Consider the following 24,785-nt stretch of genomic DNA (forward strand, 5'->3'; position numbering starts at 1 on the left):
TATGGAGAAATTCAGTTTACTTTTGCTGTTTGGGACTTGCATTTGTGGATCTTCTGAGCTGGCTGGTTGAGCCAGGTGTCAGCTCACTGCTGCCAATCCTTATGGAAGTGAGATTTTGGAATCATGACATTTGGTCGGCTCCTATGGCTGCCTATAACCTTCTTCCCGTGGAGTGTAGCCAAGTAGAGAGCTGTATTCATCCTTAAATCGGCAAAATATCATTCTGTTCTTCTTTTTAAAAAATTTTTGCTAGATTTAAGCAGTGTTATTTTTTTTTAAAGACTTATTTGAGAGAGAGAGTCAGAGGGAGAGGGAGAGAGACAATCCCAAGCAGACTCCTCACTGAGAGCGGAGCCTGACGCAGGGCTCGATCTCACAACCCTGAGATCATGACCTGAGCCAAGACCAAGAGTCAGATGCTTAGCCGATTGAGCCAACCAGGCACCCCTCATTCTGTTCTTTTTGATGTATTATTTGGAATAGTTTTCAACCTATTTATGAGGTGGTCATTTCCAAATGGACTGTAAACTCTTGGAGGGCAAGGATTAACACTTCCAGGAAATTTGCATTCTTTATTGAAGCACCACAGTGTTCTAGATATAGAAGATCCTTGATAATTGTCTATTGTTTAACAAACCTGTTGGCTGGTTAGCCTTCAATTCTGAAAACTAATCATCGGTCTAATCAGCCTTATAGATCTGTGGGTTGGAAAAAAACTGCTCATTTTCCTGGGGTGTGTAAGAAATCTCAGATTCAGAATTCTAAAGCTTCAGAGAAACTGAAGGGGACATTTCACAGATAAGAAAAATAAAGCATCAAAAAGTTAAACACTTGCTTAAGTGCATCACTTCCTTTGTAAAGCCCTTCTGATCTTCTGACATGGAATCAACCTCTCACTCACTCCTCTGTACCCTTACTATAACTGTTTAAACTTTTGTCACAGTCCCTGTGACACTTGATTACACCTTGCTTGGCTTCAGGAACAGGGATCCTGTCTTATCTTTGTAACCTCAATTTGCAGCCCAGACACTGCCTGGAATGGTCAGGCACTAATAAGGCAATAAATGAATAAGACAGCGGCAAACTGCGGCTGGAGTTGGGTATAAATACATTAAAAAGAATATAACCATGTTTATCAAATGTAAACTATGTGTTAGGTATCACACTACATGGCTTATGTTTATTTCTTATTTAATACTCTCAATAGCTCTGTGAAAGATACAGCTATTTTTATTCTGTAGATGAGGAAGCTGCGGCACTAAGTTATACAGCTTCCCAAAGTCAAACAGCTGAAAAGAGGCAGAACTGGCACCTGAACCTGGGCACTGAATATTATAGAGTTTGCCTCATAACTATGACTTCATTAATGAGAATGCAGCATTGTCCTTACTGGGAAATTTAAATGCTGTCTCATTTCTAATAATCTTTTTTATTTTTTTAAAGATTTTTATTTATTTGACAGAGAGAGACACAGCGAGAAAGGGAACACCAGCAGGGGGAGTGGGAGAGGGAGAAGCAGGCTTTCCACCGAGCAGGGAGCCCGATGCGGGGGCTCGATCCCAGCACACTGGGATCATGACTGGAGCCAAAGGCAGACGCTTAACAGCTAAGCCACCCAGGCACCCCTCTACTCATCTTTTAGTTGGTTTTCAAGGGTAATTATATTTGTGGAGTACTCCTGAGTATTTCTCCTCCATGCAAAGATACTGGTATGAGAAGAGGTCAAGGAAATTGGTAATATATATGAAGCCACTAAAACATTTGTTAGTCAAGTCACTGAATTTGTGTGGTCCTGATAATTTGTGATAAGGTCACCATACTTACATTTAGGATACACACAATATCTGCTATGTGGCTGTGAATGAATGATTCTGTGGTGTCATCATAGGGTAAAGTTCGGCTGAGAGAAGACAAAGATCGTAGGAATGTCAGCTTCTCAAGTTCACTCTGAATTTGTAGAAAAATGATAAATGCACAACTATATATTATAATCTCATTTGATGATTGTAGAGGGCTTTTGAGAAGTTTCTTGTAATGTTCTAAACATCTGACATCTCATTCGATCTAGTCTCAGGTCTTTTATTATAAGGAATGAATAAATTACAGAGATGTGGAATTCCTTGTCGACTTGCTCTGTCTGGGTTTGGGACTTTGTTTTCCCTCTCAGCTAGATTAAATGCTAGATTACTAACTGCTCCATGATGGTGCTCCCCACCTTTAGTCTTTGCTTCCCCACCTACCCATCCTGTCTATATACTACTGTCTGATTAAACTTCCTAAAGGTTATCTTTGACTGTTACTTCTAGCTCTCTTGATGTCATTAAAGATTATTTTGAGTCTTTAAGATTCCCTATTAAAACGCAAGTTCTTATTTGAAGAATAAAATCTTTTGTATTATTCTTTTTCTCATTATAAAAGCAGTTATCTATTTATCATAGAAACTTTGAAAAAAAGTATGAAGACAATAAAAGACATCAATAATTCCACAATCTTGGGAAAATTTCTTCTCATCTTTCCCTCACAACCTATAGATAGTATAAACTGGTATAAGCTCTCTGGATAGCAAGTAGCAATATATACAGCCAGAAGCTGACTTCATGGCCTAATTCTTTCTCATCTACATTAGTGTAACAATCAACATTGAATTTCCCTGCTTCAGTTTTGCTCCCCTCCAATCTATTCCCCTAGCTATCACCAGATTCATCTTCACTAAGTGCAAACTTGATCAGGTAGCTCCCTATCAAAATATCTTTCAATAGTACCCATGGAGGTCAAGGCCCTCCCAATGTGAACCCAGCCAACCTCTTCAAATTCATCTCCTCCTTGCCCTGCAGCATTCTGAACTTTAGACAGATTAACTTTTATGCTGCACTTTTCTGGTTCTGGGCCTTTGAGCCTTCTGAATTCTCTACACTTATTTTGCTTACTAAAATCTGTATATCCTTTAAGACTAGAAAAATGCATTTTCTCCTGAAGCAGCATTGGGTGCCCTTCCTAAGAGTATCCATAAAACTCATGTATATATTGCTATCATGGCATTTGTGATACTCTGACAAAACTTATTTTGTCTTATTCATCTATTTTCCCGCCTGGTTGTGGATTCAGGTCAAGGCAGGGAATGGATTTTCTTTTCTTTCAATTCACTGCAGCAATCCCAGCCCTTTATTAATTACAAAGAAATGCTTTATAAAGCCCTGCTAACATGAAGTGTAAAGAAAAGTCTGAGTCAAAAGTGAAGACCAACATTCTGGCTTTAAGTGCTTTTTTTCCAAAAACTTTTTATTAGCATTATACATAGAGAAAATGTAAAGTTTGATGAATTTTCCCAAACTAGAAACATCTGTGTATATATATATAGTCAAAGGAAGTGAAATCTGGATCTGAAAGAGATCTCTGCGCTCCCAAGTTCAATGCAACATTATTCACAATAGTGGACATATGGAAATAACCTAAGTGTCTGTTGACAAACACCTTCATCACTATCATTTAAACATACCAGCCTTCTGTGAGTTCATCAAACATGCTCTGCTCCTTTCTGCCTCAAGGTTGTTACACATACGATGCCCTATTTCTGGAATACTTCCTCCAATTCTAACTTCTTTTAGTTTCTCCTATTCATTTCTCAGATCTGATCTCCAGGGTTCCTTCCTCAGAAATGCCTTCCCTTGCCCCCAGGTTAAGACAAATTCTTCTGTCATGTGCTCTCACAGAATAAATGAATGAATGAATGTTCTGCTAAACAACAGAATACTGTATTAAGCAGGGTAATATAGATCCATAGCTATTCACCTAGAAAACTTCTTTCCTCCCACCATCTCTGATGTTTATTTTTCTATAATTACATGCATTTGTATGTACAGAAGAAAAAGTCTGAAAATATATATACAAAAATGTTAACATTAGTTATCTTGGGAGAGTGGATTAGGGAAGACTCATTTTTCTCCTTTTCTTTCTTTTCATTGGGATTTTATAGTTTTGTAAACAGAAGCATAAATATAAGTACAATTTATAAATGTTTATTATAAAAACACAAATATAAACATATTTTATAGTCTATAATATCAATTATTTGTATGATAAAGAAATCATAAATGTTTAAAATATTTGTTAAAATGGAGGAATAAGTTGGATGACTCAGTATGATTGCTTGTGCATACCTGCAGCTCACCATCAAAAACCTCCTGGATAGATTGGATCAGCCTCTCAACAATGGCCTCACTGAGGGGGCCCTTTTGGGTCAGGCATCTGAAGCTATCTGTGAGTGGTTCCTGAGAGAGTCCAGCGATGTCAGAGATGTTGGAGTCTAATACTGAAAGAAACACAGCAGATTACATATCTGTATTACGTAGAGTTATACAGTCATAACAGGGAGATCCACTGGATGTCAGGATAGACGTGACCTGGTCTCACCCTTACTATCTGCTCTGCAACCTTGACCAAGTCTCTTCCACTCTCCAAGTCTGTCTTCCCAATTACAAATTCAGTGTTCTCTACGGGCCTCCTAAGCTACAAAAACCTTTAAGAGTGAGCTATAGCAGAGTGGTTAAGATCATGGACTTTACATCTCAGTCTGAGACTAATCTGAATCCTGGCTCTACCCCTTATTAAGTTTTATGACCTTTATCAAGTTAGTTTGCCTCTTGGAACCTTAGTTTCTTCACCTGTAAAACAGGGTTATCACAAGGATTAAGTGAGGTAATGAATACAAAAGACTTATCTAAGTATGTGATCCATAGTAAGCCCTAATGGTAGATATTATTATTAAATTCAAAATGACTATGACTCTGTGGTGACAAGAGCTTAAAATACAGTAGCAGCCCCTTGCTGGTCTCTTCCTACTGGACCAGGCTGCAGTAGGTGCTTGAGGGACCTCCTTCCAGACCTGGGATATACTTTGATTAAGAGCACAGGCTCTGGGGGCGCCTGGGTGGCTCAGTCGTTAAGCGTCTGCCTTCGGCTCAGGTCATGATCCCAGGGTCCTGGGATCAAGCCCTGCATCGGGCTCCCGGCTCCGCGGGGAGGCCTGCTTCTCCCTCTCCCAACCCCCCTGCTTGTGTTCCCCTCCCTCGCTGTGTCTCTCACTGTCAAATAAATAAATCTTTAAAAAAAAAAAAAGAGCATAGGCTCTGGAGTTGGTCTGCCTAGGCTTGGATCCTTGCTCTGCCTCTTTCTAGCATTGTGACCGTGTGTGATCTTACTTTTTCTGGGTCTGTTTCTTCATTTCCAAAATGGGGATGATAACAGAACCTACCTCGTTTGGTTGATACAGAGCTAGCACCAAGGAGGTGGTGGCAAATATTATTCCTTTGCTGGTCACAGTGATTATGGTGGTATCATTTCCCCTTTCATATAGCTTTACATCCTTACCTCCTCTGTTTTCCAAATCCAAGTTCTTTATTCCTACTGGGGAAACAGTCTTACTATATCCCTCTTACACCCATCATCAGGGTTTCTACCCCTCCACTTCTGTATACTTTTTGCTCTCCTGAATTATAACCTCTGCAAATTCCTGCCACCCACTGTCACATTCTTCTCAAGCAATAGAAGCCCTATCTCATTCAGCTCTCATGCTTCTCCCTACATGATTCTCCTTCTTCTTCCCTACCTTCCCTACTCCTACCTCCTTTGCCTACTAACTGCCACTCATCCTTCAGGGCTCTGCTCCAGGATGCCTTTCTTGAATCTCCTCTTTGCTCATTTTGACCAAGTATCCACCTAACTGCTAAAAAACCTCTTTATATTTGCTTCCTACCCCCACTCCCAATCACCCATATTAAACTGAGTTCCAATCATTTATCTACAAGTACACTGTGTCTACTCCGTTCATTACTAAATTTCCAGCAGCTAGATCTGTGTTTACGGCATAGTAGGACTTCAATAAATGCTTGCTGAATGAGTGTAGAAATGGAGAAATGTGTTCCTCAAATAGTCTTTCCTGTCTCATACACATGCTATTATATCCATCTGGAATGTTCTTTCCTCTACTTCTCACATGGGTTGCTCTTTGATATCCTTGAGGCCTCCTTTAGGTTTAAACAGCACCATCTTAGATAGGTGTTCTCTGACAACCATGGCTTAAAATAGGTTCCCATCTCCCTTATTTTTTGTCTCAGCCCCGTGTATAATTCTTTCATAGTATTAACTACAATTTGTAATTACTTTATTTAATATCTGTTTACTTATTTTGGTACTTTTCAGCAAATTCTGTGAGGGCAGGGACCATGTCGGTCTTGTTCATTGCTGTATATTCAACAACCGGTACTCAGTAAATGCTTGTAGAATAAATGAAAAGATATATTTTATAGCCCAATCAAGGGTCCACCCACAACCAACCACCTTTCCCTTCTCAGAATCCTTCTAGCACTTAGACTCTGTGCAAGTCTGTAGGATTAACTATCTCAGTTTCCTGTATGTCTAGACTAATATATTTTATCTCATTGTGCCAACCATTTTCCAAGGTCTTAAATTCAGGGACCAAATTCATTGTCAAAGTCTAGTTGAGGACTCTCATCCAGCAGCTTGACTCAAACAGAGAAACCCTTTTCTCCACCTCCCTTCCTTCAAAAAAAAAAAAAAAAAACTTTTCCCCCTTTTACCTGTAAGTTCAAGGCTACTTGGATCTTTTTTAATATTCTCTAAGTTGCTCAGCTGCAAATCCACACTCCCTGAATCATTGTCAGAAGCACAGGGGATCACTACTTCTTCCCAACTACAGATCCTAGGAATGAAGAGGGGATCAGAAATATTAGTATTTTATTTATTTATTTATTTATTTATTTAATTTTATTTAAAATCAATTAACATATAGTATATTATTAGTTTCAGAAGTAGAATTTAGTGATTCATCAGATGCATATAACACGCAGTGTTCATTACGTCAAGTGCCCTCCTTAATGCCCATTACCCAGTTACCGCTTCTCCCCACCCACCTCCCCTCTGTCGAACTTCAGTTTGTTTCCTATAGTTAAGAGTCTCTTATGGTTTGTCAAGAAATATTAGTATTTTAGGATCGCTTCTGTCTCATCACTTGAGAGAAAGCTTAAATGTCACATTCTCAGAGAAGCATTTACTGATCACAGTCTAGGTTAGGTAGCTTCTCCCCACCCCAGTCCCACAGTTCTTTTCTTATTTTTTCCCATAGTATTTAACCATTACCTACAATTATCAAGTTCATTTGGGTTTGTTGACTGTCTCCCATCAGACTATAGGCTCCATGAAGGGAGAAACCTTGTCTACATGGTCATGGTTGAATTGCCAACACCTAGCATATTGTCAGCCTCATGGGGCATGAATGGATAGGTAAGAAATACTATGCGGCTGTTAAAAGAAACTAGAACACCCCCCAATTCCCCATACCCTTTCCTACTTTTTCTTGTTCTTATAGCACACAATCCCTCCTAACATATTATTCATCTATTTATGATATTATCATCTATTTTTTCCTGCTAAAATGTAAGCTCCATGAAGGCAAATTCCCCCAATTCCCCTTACCTTTTCCTACTTTTTCTGTTCCTATAGCACACAATCCCTTCTAATATATCATTCACCTATTTATGAAATTGTTTATCATCTATTTCCTCCTGCTAAAATGTAAGCTCCATGAAGGCAAAGATCTGTGGCTACTTTGTTTATGAATGTATTCTAAGAGACTAAAATGCCTGGCACATGGTAATGCTCGATAAATATTGGTTGAGTGAGTGAATCTCTATTTGCCGATGTTTAGCATATATTAATGAATGAAAAAGCAAGTTGTCAAGCAATCTGTGTAAACTGTGTGTGTACATACAGACACTTAGACACACACAAATGTTGGGATATGTGTAGAAAAACTTTTGGTATTCAAATCCAACATCTGTGGAGTGGAATTTTTGAGAGAAAAATTTAGTTTTTAAACTTTTATACTGCCTGAATTTTTTTTACATTGGCATGTATAGCATATATTGACAAAGATGTGGAGCACAGAACTCATAAGTCACAGTTACAGTGTAAATTGGTACAACCATTTTGGAAATAATTTGGCATCATCTAGTAAAGTCGCAAATGTGCCTATACCATGAAACTATTTCACTCCTAGGAATGTATTCCAATGAAACTCTTACCCATGTGCATTAGGAATACATGCAAGAATCTGCACAGCAGTAGTCATCATAGCAAAAAACTAGAGACACCCAATGGCCTACCAACAGTAGAAAAACTATGGTAATTCATCCAATAAAGTACTATATACTAGAATGAATTCTATCTATGCACAGCAATGCAGATAAATCTTACCACACTGAGAAAAAAAAGAAAGTCACAGAAAAAATACATAGTAAATTCCATTTGTATAAAATTAAGAAATATGCAAAAGTAAACAAATACTGTTTGGAGTTATAAACATATACAGTAAAACTGTGAAGAAAAGCAAGGAAACAATATAACCTATAACCTGCAGGAGGGGAATCTCTGAGCAGAGAGAAAGGGGATGGAATGGGTAAGACTAGAAAGAGAACTTAAAAGTTATGGTTATATCACTTCTCGGCCTTTTGGCTAAGATCAAGTGTAAAAGTTATGGTCATTTATTTATTTGTTTTAAGTAGGCTCTACTCCCAGAGTGGAGCCCAACGTGAGGCTTGAACTCATGATCCTGAGAGCAAGATCTGAGCTGAAATCAAAAGTCGGATGCTTAACTGACTGAGCCACCCAGGCGCCCCTGTTTTTTAATGGGATGGCAAGTACACAATTTCACTGTATCATTCTTTTTTCTTTATGTATGTTTAAAAATATTGTTTTTTCATTTAGTCAATCGTAAATAAAACAATTTTGGGGAAAAAACCCAAACCAATAAAGTTTGAGCCTCTCCCTGTGTACTTATATTTAATAATTAAAAAAAAACCAGTTAATTAAAAACAAACAAACCAGGGCACCTGGGTGGTTCAGTCAACTAAGCGTCTGCCTTCAGCTCAGGTCATGATCCCAGAGTGTGGGATGGGGCCTTGCATCAGGCTCCATGTTCAGCAGGGAGTCTGCTTCTCCCTCTGCCCCTCCCGCGCTCATGCTCATGCTCTCTCTGCCTCTCAAATAAATAAATAAATAAATAAAATCTTTATAACAAACAAACCCTCTAAGAGTAGAATGGCTGGGTTATGCAGTAGGTCATATAACTGGCTTTTTAAAAAGCTACAAATCTGTTTTCTAATATGATAGCACCATTTTCCATTTCCACCAGCAGTATATGCAAGTTCCAGTTGTTCCACATCCTTGCCAGCATTTGGTATTATTGGTCTTTTTTATATTAACTATTTCGACAAATATATAGCAATATCTCCTGGTGACTTAATATACGGTGCAATCAATGTGTAATGATGCTGATTATCTTTTCATCTGTTTATCTGCTCTATGTATATCGTTTTTTTCCTAAGATTTTATTTATTTATTTGACAGAGATAGCGAGAGCAGGAACACAAGCAAGAGGAGTGGGAGAGGGAGAAGCAGGCTTCCTGCTGAGCAGGGAGCCCCATCCCAGCACCCTGGGATCACCACCTGAACCCAAGGCAGACGCTTAACGACTGAGCCACCCAGACGCCCCTCTGCTCTATGTATATCTTAATGAAGTGCCTATTCAAATCTTTTGCCTGTGTTTTTTACCGGGTTGCTTGCAGTAGTATGCTGGTAAATGTTTAAAACAGACTTTCTAAGTGTAGTTTTTAAGTGAATGCTGGTTGATATTTTCATTTACATTAATGAGTACAATGTAACTGAAACTTCAGAAGTGACTTCTCTGAGTTGGATAATAGTTTTCAAACACTAGAATGATACTCCCTCAAGTTTTTGAGCTATTCGCAATGTAAAGCCTATAGACATGACACACTTCTAAATTTAATCTCTATTAACATTTCTCCATCATTAAGTTCAGACATAACAAAGCAGAAAATCAAGCCCTGGTGTGTAGCATTTGCTGATTCTATGGTGTAAATATTCCCATTGTGGCCAAAATCAAGCTACTGATGTTACTTTGGAAAAAGATGTGCACATCACCATATAATATTTCCACCATATAGATGCAATAGAAATAAGGAACCACAAAAGCATACAAAATGGGAAAATGTAGTAATAACGAAATGATGAGTGGTTTTCAATAGACTTTATTTCATTTAAGTTTGTATAATTTAATTTTTTAAATAGCTGTATTTAACAACCAATTTGCAAAATTCTTGCTAAATTTAAAAATTTTATTTATTTTTAGAGAGGGAGAGTGTGAGCAGGGGGAGGAGCAGAGGGGGAGCGAGAGGAAGGGGGAAAGAATCCCAAGCAGGCTCCACTCTGAGCCTGGAGCCCTACATGGGGATCGATACCACGACCCCAAAATCATGACCTGAGCCAACAACAAGATGCTCAACCGACTGAGCCACCCAGGCGTCCCCCCTTGCTAAATTTCTTAAGTGACTCTTGCAAGCCAGTATGAAATGGCTTCAGCACATCGGTGGTTGTCTTATTATTGAGTTGTTTTGAGGTTTTTTTTTTTTTTTAAGATTTATTTATTTGAGAGAGACCTGCTACTTCTGTAAAATTGGGCTAATATGCTCCTCAGAGTTATTGCGAGGAGTACTAAGTCCACAGAAATACTTTGCAAATCAAAGAAAACCTCACTCATTAGGTCAGTTATTGACAAGCGAAACAATCTTTGGAGGAAATTGCCATAATTTCCTAAAGAGAAGAAAAAAAAAAAAAGAACGAAAGAAAAGGAAAGCCCAAGCCCTGGAACACTAATTGCCCTTCCTCACGGGACCCTTCCCATTCCTTTAAAATCGGCCGGGCTGCAGAGAGACGACTGAGTGACGGCGCGATCGGCCAATCAACGCGATCGGCCAATCAGCGGAGGCCCCGTTTCGGGCCCACCCCGAAGCTTCGTCCAACCGCGTACTGGTAGCACCCGGATTAGGACCGTTGCGAGGCGGCCGGTTCCAAGTGGCCCAGGTCGCGGGGGGGGATGCCGGCCCGTACACGAGGACGGCGCCGCCCTTTGCGCGCAGGAACTGGAATTTGGGCCGCGGTTGCTGGGACCGGGCCGACCCAGCGGGACGGCGGGGACTGACCTGTGCCTAGATCCCATCCCGGCACGCGCAGCCTGCCGCGAGTCCCTGGTGTCCCCTCCGGCGCGCTCTTGGAGCCACTTTCCCGAGCGGAAGTCAGCCTCCGGCTCGGGCCCTGGTGGGACCTGCTCGGAGGAATGGCGTCGCCGGGTGAGGCGTTGTGCATGTCTCGACGACGGGGCCCCGCGGCCGGCACGCCTTGGCGAGTGGGCCGTAGCCCGCGGGAGGCTAGTGCTCGCCACTCGGGAGTCGGCCACGCGGGAGCTTCTTCCCCTATGGGGCAGGGTCAGGGGCATGGGCTCGGGCTCGGGCTCTTTTGGGGTCGAGCGTGTGACGAAGGGCTGGCGAGCGGGTGGACTGCGGGCGAATGGAGGTGGGGTGGGTGCTGGTGCGGCGCGGAGCTACGGGTGCCCCCGAGGCCCAGCCGGGGGCCGCGGTTAACCCTAGGTCTGACTTCATTCATTTGATTCGCGGCGGCTCCCGAGCCGGACGGCCTAAGAGTGAGCTTTTGGCCAAGTCGTCCTTTGGACCGTGGCTTCCTTTGTAGTAAAAAGGAGCAAGGAAATCACTCATCTTTCTGGGAGCTTAGAGTATATTCTGAAGTTAGATTCTCCTGGTGCAAACTTGTAGTTTGTCAAGTATTCGTTAACGTGACCCAGTCCAAGTTCCTTAACCCCTCTGCACCTCAGTTTCTGATCTGTAAACTAGGTTAGTCACGTTATCCGCCGCATAAATTGCTGTATTAAGTGAGCTGAGCCCCGTGCATAGTTTAGAATAGTGCATGGCACTCAGCAAGCATCAATAAAGTTAACTGCATTGCTAGTTATTGGGCGGGCACTGTGCACGATGAGAGCATGTAGTCTCACGGTGGCGTGGGGAATGTGTACTATTATGTACGTTTGACAGATAGGAAGACAAAATTTCAGAGAAGAAAAGTAACTTGCCCAAGATAACAGTGAATAAGACAGTGGGTCATTGCTCCATTTTTTGAAAAGTTGAGGGTAATAGAGTGGTTAAAAAACAAACTTTGGATTCAAACTGCCTGCATTTTGATTCTCAGTTATGTGTCTTAGGGCAGGTAACGCCTAGTGAGTCTCAATTTCTTCATCTGTAAACCGCACTCAGTTGGATGTTGTGAAGATTTAATGACTCAATGCAGGCCAAGTACTTAGCATAGTATGGGCATACCCCACACGTGTTAAGTGCTCAAATTTTAGCCAAAAATGTTGTCACTATTAATTCGAGGTGGGAAGGTTAGAATTCTGACATAGATGCTGTGTTAGGGGAATTTATAGTCTAGCTGGGAAAATGCCAGTTGTCATTTACTAGATCTTAATATATTAAGTGCTATATTAAGCATGGAATATATTGCATGTACATAAGGCACTGGGGATTCAGCATCAGTATCTTTTTGACTCTTTTTCTTACATTTTTCTATCCTTTAGCAGTTCTGGCTTTGACCTTGAATTCTAGCTGGACTCTGACCACTTCTCACCTCTACTGCTGTCACCCTGGCTGTGACCACCATCATCTTTTTACTTGGATTATTACTAACTGGTGTCCTCTTTAGATTCTTTCTCCTACCTAGTCTCAACACAGTTTTGTTTATTCTCAACACAATGATCCTATTAAATTGTAAGTCAAATCATTCCTCTTCTCAAAACTTTCTAGTGGCTCCCATCTCTCAGTATAAGCCAGAGTCCCTACAAAGGTTTAAAAGGTCCTTCAGGTTTGGCCTCTGCTACCTCTTTCACATCTTCCATACTTTTCACCTTTTGCTTATGCCACTCTAACTATACTTTCCTCTCTTAATGTCAACGAATACCACATATACAGGGTCTTTGCACGTGCTTTTCTTCTTGGGATAGTTTACCCCAAAATATCTTTGTGATGCTCCTTCTTTTCCTTCAGGTCTGTACACATAGCTTTATTTCTTAGTTAGATCTTCATAGACTACCATATTTAAAATCGTAACTCTGGGGCACCTGGGTGGCTCAGTTGGTTAGGCATCTGCCTTCTGCTTAGGTCATGATCCCAGGGTGCTGGGATTGAGCCCCATGTTGGGCTCCCTGCTCGGTGGAGAGCCTGCTTCTCCCTCTGCCTCTGCTGCTCCCCCTGCTTGTGTGTGTTCTCTCTGTCAAATAAATAAATAAAATCTTAAAAAAAATAAAAATAAAATTGTAATTTTTCTCGGATATCTCTTCCGTGCTTCATTTTTCTCCATAGCACTTTTCACCTAATGTGATTCTTTCTTTCTTTCTTTCTTTCTTTCTTTCTTTTTTAAGATTTTATTTATTTGAGAGCACGAGAGAGATAGCATGAGGAGGATGAGGGGCAGAGGGAGAGGGGAGAAGCAGGCCCCTGCTGAACAGGGAGCCCGATGCAGGGCTTGATCCCAGGACCTCAAGATCATGACCTGAGCTGAAGGCAGATGCCTAACTGACCGAGCCACCCAGACGCCCCATAAATAATGTTTCTTAATTGTGTTGTGTGATATCTTTCTTTTCCGACTAGAATGTAGGCTTTATGAGGTTTGGGTTTTTGGTTTTTTTTTAATTGTTTCCTGCTTTATTTTTAATACCAAAAATAGTGCTTGGTAAGCATTCAATAAATATTTTATAATTGAATACTCCACACTATAGATCCCTATAAACACTATAGTGTTTTGTTTATTTATTTATTTATTTTTAAAAGATTTTCTTTATTTATTTGACAGAGACACAGCGAGAGAGGGAACACAAGCAGGGGGAGTGGGAGAGGGAGAAGCAGGCTTCCCGCTGAGCAGGGAGCCCAATGCAGGGCTCGATCCCAGGACCCTGGGATCATGACCTGACCTGAAGGCAGACACTCAACCGACTGAGCCACCCAGGTGCCCCCCTTTCTAGTGTTTTAAAAAGAACTTCCACATTCTTTAGATTATTTAACACACAAAGAAGGATTTAAATAGAACTAGCACTCATAGAAGAACAATTCTGAGTTACCGCTAATGTAGGCATTGTTTCTACAACAATCCCCCAAAAATAGCGGAGTGTAAACTGTTAGATTTGAGTGAATCCAAGATCGTCTGCAAGGTACTCTCATTCTCACTTTTCTTACTTGTAAAATAGATATAATGATGCTTTTTTTTTTTTTTTAAAGTAATCTCTCTGCCCCTTGTGGGGCTTGAATTCACACCCCAAGATGAAGAGTTGCAGGCTCCACTGACTGAGCCAGCCAGGAGCCCCCTAATAATGCCTTTCTTAAGGGATTCTAGTTCAAACTAAATTTGACACTATGGCCAGAGGATTTAGGACTACTACCATTAGCCTTGTGATTACAGTAGAGCTCCCTTATCTGCAGGGCTTACTATCCAAGATCCCCAGTGGATGCCTAAAACTGCAGATAGTACTGAACCCTTATATATACTGTGTTTTTTTCTATACATGCATACCTATGATAAAATTTAATTTATAAATTAGGCACAGAAAGATTAACAATGATAATGATAAAAACAATTATTAACAATATACTGTAACAAAAGTCATGTGAATATGGTCTCTCAAAATATCTTGTACTGTACTCACCCTTCTTGATACAGATGCTTACGTGATAAAATGTCTGCATGATGAGATGAAGGTGACTGACATAGGCATTGTGATGTAGCATTAGGCTACTACTGACCCGACAATACTGGACCATGGTTGAACATGGGTAACTGAAACGGTGAAGAGTATGGATTAGCTGGTGGTGGGGCGGGGGGTGATGGATACTGTTCTGTTAATTATGTGGCAGTCGATTCATGAAGCAGCCCATAGAATGGACCACTCATAACTGCTTCCTGTCTCCTGGAGCATAATAGACAAGGATTAATTTTTCATTTATTTAGCAGATATTAATTCAGTACTAATACCTGCCAAGCAGTGTTTAGTACTTGGAAATACTGGGATGTACAGAAGAAACTGTCTATCCTCATGGAGTTTATAGTTTAGCAGAGGAATCAGACATTACCCTATTTGTGAAAGAGACTACGTAGAAGAAGTGCAGGTTGCTATATGCATGGACACAGCAATAACAATAGTGATGGTAATAGAAGTAGCGAAGATTTATGTAGCTCGTGTTATAAGCCACTGTTATAAGATCTTTCTATGTTAGCTCATGTAATCCTCATTACACTCCTGATGTCAGTACTGTTATTATCCCACTTTACGCTTGAGGAAACTGAGGACGGACTGGCTACATTGTAAGTGCCACAACCATATTGCTAATAAATGGCAGAACTAGGATTTATTTATTTACTTATTTTCAAAGTATGTATGTATGTATTTATTAGAGAGTGCACAAGCAGGGGAGGGGCAGAGGGAGAGGGAGAGAGAGAATCCCAAGCAGGTTCCATATCCAGTGCAGAATGTGACGGGGGGGCTCAGTCTCACAGCCTTGAGATCATGACCTGATTCAGAACCAAGAGTCGACACTTCACTGACTGACTGAGCCACCTGGGCACATGGGCAAATCTAGGATTTAAACCTGGCCTCAGAGGTCACATTCTTCAGTGTTTTATAGTACTGGGGACCTAACCTGAGGAAGGGCAGTTGGGGAGACTTCTTGAGGAAGAGATACTTGAACTGAAATCGGAGAATAAAAAAAAGTTGAAGTAAGGGAAAGCATGAAAAAGTACTGGGTAGGGTAGAACATGACTTGTTAAAGGAACAGAGAGGGGTCCAGAGAGCCACAGATGGAAAGAAGAATGAGGGAAGAGATCTGGTGAGAGGCAGGCGAGGCCATGGTGAGGATTCAGGATTGGGCCTGTGTTAGAGGCATAGGAGTTACAAACGTACTTGAAATGCGAATGGCATGATGGGTCCTGTGCTTGAGCGACACAGAGGCTACTGGGAGGACAGTCTTTCAGATGGATGAAGACAGTGCCCACCACTTTCCTAGGACTTCTCCCAGTTCCCTCCCCCTTACATGATTTGGTTCCCAGACCTTGGTGCACACCATCGTTGGCACTGTATATAGAACTTGGGAATTGTTTGAATCGTATTTAATAGTCATTTCCCCCCAAGGTTCAAGCACTGTCTTCCTGTTGGCCCTGACAATCATAGCCAGCACCCAGGCTCTGACGCCCACTCACTACCTCACCAAGCCGGATGTTGAGAGACTGAAAGCCTCACTGGACCGCCCTTTCACAAGTTTGGAATCTGCTTTCTACTCCATCGTGGGACTCAGCAGCCTTGGTGCCCAGGTGCCAGATGTAAAGGTAAGGCTACTTTTGTCTTGGCCTCATCCCTTAACTGTGTTCCTCGTGTGTACTTCAGAACTCTTGCTCCTTTGAGGATGACCAAGGCTAATCCAATATAATAAATACTTACTTCAATCTGACAGATTTTTTTTCTTTTAATGCCTAATGTATGTTTAGGACCATGCCAGGTGTTTTAGTAGAATATAAAGAAGAGCAAGTTTTAGAAACTTTACTTTTTATTTTTAAGCTTAAATTTTGCCTCTAGAAACTATTGCTCTAGTTCTGAGTGAGACTGTATAGTACCACATGTACTTCTTAAGTGCCCTATATGTGTGACAAATAAAGGAGTTTAAGATGGGGGCATTCATTTTTATTAAACACTGCCAGTCACCGCATCAGGCACTTTTGATATACTTTTTGGACCTTTGATGAGGAAAATGCATCACAACTAAAACTTCCTGGATTTAGGAAGAGGTTCAGTCTTTTCTTCTTTTTTTTTTTTTTTTAGCGATTTTATCTATTTATTTGAGAGAGAAAGAGTGTGAGCACACAAAAGCAGGGAGGAGGGGCAGAGGGGGAGGGAGAAGCAGGCTCCCTGGGATGTGGGGCTCGATCCCAGGACCGTAGGATCATGACCTGAGCTGAAGGCAGACACTTTAACCGACTAAGCCACCCAGGTGCTGCCCGGGAAAATGTTCAGTCTTAAGTGAGTTTACATTGTATTTTATTTTATTTATTTTGAAGATTTTATTTATTTATTTGACAGAGAGAGACATAACGAGAGAGGGAACACAAGCAGGGGGAGTGGGAGAGGGAGAAGCAGGCTTCCCACGGAGCAGGCGCCCCGATGCGGGGCTCGATCCCAGGACCCTGGGACCATGACCTGAGCCGAAGGCAGACGCTTAACGACTGAGCCACCCAGGCGCCCCGTAAATTTACATTTTATTCATTACAGCAGCATGGACAGCTAGGGCAAAGAGGTTAAGACCACGTTTGTCATATAAGCCTTGTGTATTAGTTTTCTTTTTTTTAAAGATTTATTTATTTATTTTAGAGAAAGAGAACTCGAGTTGGGGAAGGGGCAGAGGGAGAGAATCTCAAGTAGACTCCCACTAAGCGCAGAGCCTGTCGCATGGCTCAGTCTCACGACCCTGAGATCACAACCTGAGCCAAAATCAGGAGTTGGCCACTTAACTGACTGAGCCACCCAGGTGCCCCTGTGTATTAGTTTTCTATGGCTGCATAACAAATGACCACACATTTAGTTATTTAAAATAGCACTCATTTATTAGCTGACAGTTCTGTGGTCAGAAGTCCAGGCAGGCTTGGCAGGGCTCTCTAGTTAGTATCTCAGAAGGTCAAAATGATGGTGTTGGCCAGGCTGGGCTCTTATCTGCAGGTTCTGGGGAAGAATCTGCTCAGTCTCTCCTCCAGATGGTTAACAGAATGCATGTAGTTCCTTGTGGTTGTAAGTCTGAGATCTCCATTTTCCTGTGGGCTATCAGCCAAAGGCTGCGCTCTGTTCCTCAAGGCCACCCACGTTTTTTCTTATGTTATCCCCTCCCCATTTAAATCAGTAATGACATGTTAAGTTCTTACTCTTCAAATCTCTGACCTCTTCTGCTACCAGTCGGAGAACTCTGCTTTTAAAGATCCTTTTCATCTATAACAGTTTCCGTCTTCCCCTCCCCCAGTACCTTTTATTTGTAGAACAAGCCAGATCACTTATCCTGGAGAAGTTTCCACACTTTGCCTTTGATTAATAGCATCTTCATGCTGTTTGTTTGTGTTTTTTTTTTTTTTTAAGGTTTTTAAAAATTTATTTGAAAGAGCGAGAGAGAAAGAGCATCAGCTGGGGGGAGGGGCAGAGGGAGAGGGAGAAGCAGACTCCCTGCTGAGCAGGGAGCCCAATGTGGCGCTCATCCCAGGACCCTGGGATCATGACCTGAGCTGAAGACAGACACTTAGCCAACTGAGCCACCCAGGCGCTCCCTCATGCTGTTTTTGAACATAATTCCTATCTTTTTTTAAAGATTTTATTTATTTATTTGACAGAGAGAAACACAGCGAGAGAGGGAACACAGCGGGGGCAGTGGGAGAGGGAGAAGCAGGCTTCCTGCTGAGCAGGGAGCCCAATGTGGGGCTCGATCCCAGGACCCTGGGATCATGACCTGAGCCGAAGGCAGACGGTTAACAACTGAGACACACCCAGGTGCCCTACTTCCTCTATTTTTTATTCCTATAAGCAGATAGTTAGCTCTTGAGGCTTAATTATATTCAGGTCAGTTTTCTTGGCAGAAATATTTCATAGGTGGTGCTATGTACTTCCTGTCATTCGTGCATAATATCTGGTTGTTTCACTTTTAGTTATGATAAAGTTGCATCAGTGGATTTGGGTATTGTCAGATTAACCTATCTCTTGTAAACAGTATATGGTAGGGACTTTTTTGTTGTTGTTGTTTTTGTTTTTGTTTTTAAGATTTTATTTATTTGAGAGAGAGAATGAGATACACCCAGGTGCCCTCTCCCCTCTGAGAGGGTCAGAGGGAGAAGCAGACTCCCCGCCGAGCAGGGAGCCCGACATGGGACTTGATCCCGGGACTCCAGGATCATGACCTGAGCCGAAGGCAGTCGCTCAACCAACTGAGCCACCCAGGCGCCCTGTTGTTGTTGTTTTAATCCAGTCTGACAATCTCTGTCTTTTAGTTGGGGAGTTTAGTCAGTTTATATTTAATGTAACTATACTGTTGGGTTTAAGTTTACCATCTTGTATATTTGTTTTTTACTTGTCTAGCTATTTTTTCCTTCCTTCTTTCCTGTCTTAGATTGAATAAAATTTTGATTATTCCATTTGATCTCTTCTGTTGGTTTTTTAGCTCTACTTATTTTTTTTAGTAGTTGCTCTAGAGATTGTAATATGCATTTGAACTTATCACAGTCTACTTTCAATTATTATTTTGCTATGTCACGAATAGTGAAAGAACTTTATATCAACATATTTCTATTTAAACTCCCATCATTTGTGGTATCATTTTCACACTTTTTACTTTCTTTTAAGTATCACAGCCTTATACTGCCTGTTGTCCAGTGTCTCAACTTCATATATTTTTTCAGTTTTACAGTTATTTATGGCAGGAGGGTAAGTTCAATACCTTTAATTCTGCCATGGCCAGAACTGGTAGTCCCAGTTAATGTTTTGCAATCCATGGCGGTTGTTATTCTTTTTTTTTTTTTCTTTTTCTTTTTTGAAGTATAGTTGACATGCAATAATAGTTGTTATTCTTTTTGATGCTCAGAATGTCTTTGTGTGTTTTTTGTTCGTTTTTATGTGATCCAGCAGTCTGACAGTTTCTGATGTCTTAGGCTTATTTTTACATTTCCTGCTCCAGACTAGCATCAGTAATTGTAATTGATTTATTGAATGCCTTGTATATGCTGGGTGCAGTGGATATATTATCTTGAGTTAATTGTCTTAATTCTAAGTGGTCAGAAATATTATCCTGTAATAGAGAAGGAAATGGAAGCTCAGAGAGGTTAAGTAATTTGGCCGATGTCTGCCAGCCATCATCTTAATACCATATGGCAGAACTGTTGACGAACTATGGCCCCCAGAGTCAAATCCAGCTTGAAGCCTGTTTTTTGTAAATAAAGTTTTATTGGAACACAGCCACACCCACTCATTTATATATTGACTGTGGCTGCTTTTGCACTTTAGCAATAGAGTTGAGTAGTTACTAAAGAGACTGGCCCAAAAAGCCTAAAATATTTACTCTGTGGTCCTTTGCAAAAAGTTTGTTAATCCCTGCTGTATGAGGTCCATACTTACTCAGGTTTCTTCCTGACAGCTGTCTCTTGTTTCTTCCTAGCATTTCTTTCCTATTCATGACTGTTTTAAGGAAACAGACTTTTCCTTGTGTTTGCCCTGTTATAAATCCTGTAGGTGAATGTACCTCCTTAGTCAAATTAGTTTTTCTCCAAAGAAAGAGTGCAGGCATCAGCGCTAGTTAGCCCAGGTTTTTTTTGTTTTTGTTTTTTTTTAATATTTTATTTATTTATTGGGGAGAGAGAGTGCAGAGCGAGTGAGCTAGAGAGAGAGAGAGAGAGAGCACGAGTCGGGGGGAGGGTCATAGGGAGAGGGAGAAGCAGACTCCCTGCTTAGCGGGGAGCCTGATATGGGGCTTGATCCCAGGTCCCTGGAATCATGACCTGAGCAGAAGGCAGACGCTTAACCAACTGAACCACCCAGGTGCCCCTTGCCCAAGTTTTTGATTCTGGTTCCACCTCTCTATAAAAGGGGAGTTATGATGCCTTCCTCACTGGATCATTGTAAAGATAAAGTGAAATCATATTATGCCAAGTAAGTGATTGGTCCACAAAAGGCCCTTCAAGTGGTAATTATTATTATCATCATCAATATTTAAAAAGTTTTGCTTCTATTTATAATCTATTCAGGTGAGTTCAGACAATGCCTGGCGCAGATACTTCAGTGTACAGAAGGCTGCACTGTCTGTAGAGGGGGGACGCCTGGGGATGAGAGAGAGCAAACTGGGAGACAGAGTGGAGCAGTCTTGACTCGTAGAGGTTTTGTATTGTGAGGTATAGGAGATAAAATTGGAATATTAGGTTAAGGTTGAATTTTGGTGGATTTGAATGCAGGAGAGCAGTTTCTACTGGTCATTTTCAAACTTCTGTGGAACTCTGGGATTCAGTCTAGGGGGGATCATGGAGGAGTGAGCCACTCTCACGTTAGCTAGAGCAGTGCCTTTTTCTCTGTCTCATGATTGGGAGTTCCACATACTGGATTTAGGTTGAACACATACTCCTTGAGGTGTTCCCTGCTGATGTCCTGCACACATACTTCTTGAGGTGTTTCCTGGATTTAGGTTGAACACATACTCCTTGAGGTGTTCCCTGGATTTAGGTTGAATACATACTCCTTGAGGTGTTCCCTGCTGATGTCCTGAGTTTGAAGGGACGTTGGTCAGGGCTGAAGATACAGGCTGAAGCTCTCCAGACAGCTGCAGTGCAGTGTGATTGGGGGTAATTGCATGGTTGGGCCAGCTATGGCTTTATGTTTATAAAATAGACTCTAAAGTCAGACTGCTTGGTTTCAAGATCTTGACTTCAGAGCTCTACAGCCGAGTGACCCGTGCAGCTTTACTGAACCTTTCAGAATCTGTTTTCTCATCTGTAAGATGGAGATAATAATAATAATAATAGCTTGCAGGTGATGTGAGGGAAGTTAGCATGGTGCTGGCATGTGGTGAGTACATACTAAGTATTAGCTCTTAGCTCTATTATATAGTAGTTGGGTTCATGTACATTGATCGACATTTTTTCTCCACTGTCATCCCCAATGCTTGATGTCTAATACACACAGGTTGTGCAACAAATAATGTTGAATGAATTGTAAACGTTAGCTTATTAGAAATGGAAGCTCTCAAATGTGCCTGTCGATCAGAAAACAAATGGGTTATTCACACACTTCACTCTTCGAGTCGCTTATGGAGGATGCTGTGGTGATTGTGTAATGTGTGCGTTATCAACAATGGAAGGAAGGGAGTTGAATGCAAGTTTCAGGCTATTGAATTGCCTTATTGGTTGTGCACACTAAATAAATCCATTGAGGACAGTCTCCATTACTGCTACTTCCATGTGGTGATACGTGTCCTGCTCCATTATTGTTGCTTTCGGCTGAGCAGAGAGAACTCCTTCGGTCCTGCTAGATGCATTGAACTGATTGCTCTCAGAGATAGATCCTTAGGGGAGATTTTGGTTATTTTGTCACAAGGGATTTTAGCAGCAAAACCAAGAGGAATGGGGCTTACTAAGAAGTTGAGAATAGAAAGCAGTTCTAGAACAGCAGAGTGTGGAATGAGTTGATTTTAGGTGTTATGAAGAGTGAACATCTTTCATTTTAATAGGTGCAGTACATGTATATTTAAAAACCATAAGCACCTGAGAATGATGATTTTATGGATATTATTGCTTCGCTTTCTATAAGATTTAAGAACAGTGGTGGGAGTTTTGTATTCATTATACTGAAAATATGAAGTAAATAGGATATATACTATGGCAAAAATTGTGGTGTAGTATTCGAGTGACTGAAATCAGTGAACATTAGGCAGTGTGTACAGGTTGTGAATCATACACTTTCCCTATCTGTGAAAGGGGATGGTGATAACTATCTTACAGGGTTGTTATGGGGATTAAATGAGATGATAAAGTATAAAGTGCTTAGTTCACTGTCTGGTACATGGTGAGCACTTATGAGGGTTGGTATATTTGTACCGTTCAACAAGTACTGAGCACTTGCTGAGGGCCAGATACTCAGCTGATTGCTGGGGAGAGCGGTCAGACATTCCTACGGGCAGTAATTTATTTACGCATCATCTGCTATGTGCCAGGCATTATGCTAAGTGCAGAGAAGACAACAGCTCATTATCTAGTCAAAGACAGGAACCATGATAGCGAGACCAGGTGCTGAGTGCAAAGGGACTCCTAGTGTATGGAAGGTCCCAGACACAGGTAGTGTGAGAGTCCAGTGGAGGGAGCAGCTTGCTCACCCTGTCTGCTGGGAAAGCTTACTATAAGCCCCGACCTTGTACAGGGGGGTTGCTATCTGTACGGGCTGCTGCACAATTTAGTCATTCAGCAGCTACTTAGTGAGTTTCTGCTATGTGCTAGGCTCTGGGGATTCAGTATTGAACAGTGAGAGAGAGCCTCTGCCTTCTTGGAATGTATACTCTAATAGTGGAGATAGGCATTGGTCATATAATCAAGTAGATATATGAATATTTGTAACAATGGTAAGTTTTATGACGGTGAGATATATGCTGTTATAAATAGGGGACTTTGACTTGGTCAGGGAAGGCTTTCCCAAGGAAATCTCTGAGCTTAAATCTCACTCTGTAGCCCTCTAAATTACAGCTCCTTGAGCGCAGGGACTTTGTTCATTTTATTTGTTGTGCATCTCCAGTGCCTAGAGTAGCACTTGGCATATGGTAGGCACTCAGTCGCTGTTTACTAAGTGAAGGAAGGGATGATTGATCTGAATTCTAAAGGGAAAGTAGAAGTTAACTGGAAGACTGGGGAGGGAAGGAACTTCAGGCAGGGGGAATGGCAGATGCAAGAGTCCTGTGCAGGCAGGGAGTAGGTTACATTTGAGAGACTGAGAGGAGGCCACATGTGGAGCTCCGGATAATGGGAGAGAGAGGAGTGGAGCCTGAGGGGAAGGTAGTGGCTAAGTCTCAGTGCCTTGGTAGCCACAGGAAAATGTTTGCTTTTTCTCTAAAGAGCCGTTGATTTTAAGCAGCAAGTATCAGGATCCATTTTCATTTTGGAAAGGCTTCTCTCCTGTTCTGTAGAGGACAGACTTTGGCAGGGGAATATGGGGCAGGACTGAATGCAGAAAGGGTGCAAAAGATAACACCCAGACTTCCAACTTCTGCTGCACAGGTGGATGGTTGGGCCATTTTGTAAGACGGGAACACGGAAAGAGAATTAGGTTTGTGTGGGCAAGACCATGAATTTGGTCTTAAACATGTTGAGCTTGAAGTGCCTTTGAGTCATGTAAGTGACCATTGAGAGAAGTCTGGGCTGGGGGTACAAATCTGAGACTGTCTGCATAGAGGTTCTGGATGAAGCTGTGGGCATGAATGAGATTGCCTAGGGAGAGAAAGGATGGATGAGAAGTGGGCCAAGGAGTTGAAAAACTCCACTGTTGAATGATCAGGTAGAAGAGGATGAAACTAAGGAGCAGCTGAGAGTAGAAGAGCCAGGAGAGTGCAGGGGAATCCTCGAAGGGGAGGGAGGGAATATTTCAGAATGGGGAAGTGACCAGTTCTGTCCAGTGTTGAGGGAGGGAGTACTGGGAAGTATGCTTTGGCTTTTCTGATTGGAGATTTGCTGGTAGAAAGAGAAAGAAGGTAGCAGATCGGGGGGGGGGTGTAGGTAGAAGGATCAAGGAAAGTTTATTTTAAAAGAAGTCTTGAAGGGACGTCTGGGTAGCTCAATCGGTTGAGTGTCTGCCTTCAGCTCCAGTCATGATCCCGGGGTCCTGGGATTGAGTCCCATGTCAGGCTCCCTGCTCAGCCGGGGGCCTGCTTCTCCCTCTGCCTGCCGCTCCCCCTGCTTGTTCTCTCTTTCTCACTCTCTTTCTTTCTGTCAAATAAATAAATAAAAATCTTAAAGAAGTCTTGAGTTTTGTTAATATGTCAGGAGTTACCAGTTGAGAGGGAGAAGTTGAACTGACAAGGTGGATGGGCTTCCCGACGGAGAGAAGAGCCTGTACGAAGCCTGGAGGCTTAAAGGTGCTTGTTGGGTGTTGGGGGCAGTGGGTGGGTTGTCCAGGGCAGCTGGAGCAGAGGCATGGGGGGAAGTGTGGTAAGACATGCATACGAGAAAGGTGGGCCCGGTTACAAAGGATCTGGTGCGGGGGCTCTTGCCTGGGTATGCCTCCATAGCACAACAAGGTAACAAAAGTCTGGCGAGAT

The 24,785-nt window shown here is 41.8% G+C and overlaps 2 protein-coding genes and 1 pseudogene across 2 annotated transcripts in view; 2 read left to right on the plus strand and 1 right to left on the minus strand.

Annotated features, from left to right (window-relative positions):
- MROH8 (maestro heat like repeat family member 8) overlaps nt 1-11,431 on the minus strand; it is a 57,083-nt gene extending 45,652 nt beyond the window's left edge. Inside the window, exons 1-4 of the mRNA XM_028118590.2 lie at nt 11,076-11,431; nt 6,597-6,718; nt 4,158-4,309; nt 1,825-1,947 (exon numbers count right to left, since the gene is read on the minus strand). Coding sequence (XP_027974391.2) covers nt 1,825-1,947; nt 4,158-4,309; nt 6,597-6,718; nt 11,076-11,368 — 690 coding nt within the window. The 5' untranslated portion in view covers nt 11,369-11,431. The remainder of the gene's footprint in view (nt 1-1,824; nt 1,948-4,157; nt 4,310-6,596; nt 6,719-11,075) is intronic.
- On the plus strand, nt 8,510-8,630 carry LOC114220869 (U2 spliceosomal RNA; annotated as a pseudogene).
- The window catches only part of RPN2 (ribophorin II), a 59,161-nt gene continuing 45,378 nt past the window's right edge, over nt 11,003-24,785 (plus strand). The window contains exons 1-2 of the mRNA XM_028118591.2: nt 11,003-11,222; nt 16,115-16,308. Coding sequence (XP_027974392.1) covers nt 11,210-11,222; nt 16,115-16,308 — 207 coding nt within the window. The 5' untranslated portion in view covers nt 11,003-11,209. The remainder of the gene's footprint in view (nt 11,223-16,114; nt 16,309-24,785) is intronic.

This window comes from Eumetopias jubatus, unplaced genomic scaffold (assembly GCF_037043125.1).
Source record: "Eumetopias jubatus isolate StellerSeaLion01/CBP00866 unplaced genomic scaffold, mEumJub1_p1.0 scaffold_9, whole genome shotgun sequence".
Classification (NCBI taxonomy): Eukaryota; Metazoa; Chordata; class Mammalia; order Carnivora; family Otariidae; genus Eumetopias; species Eumetopias jubatus.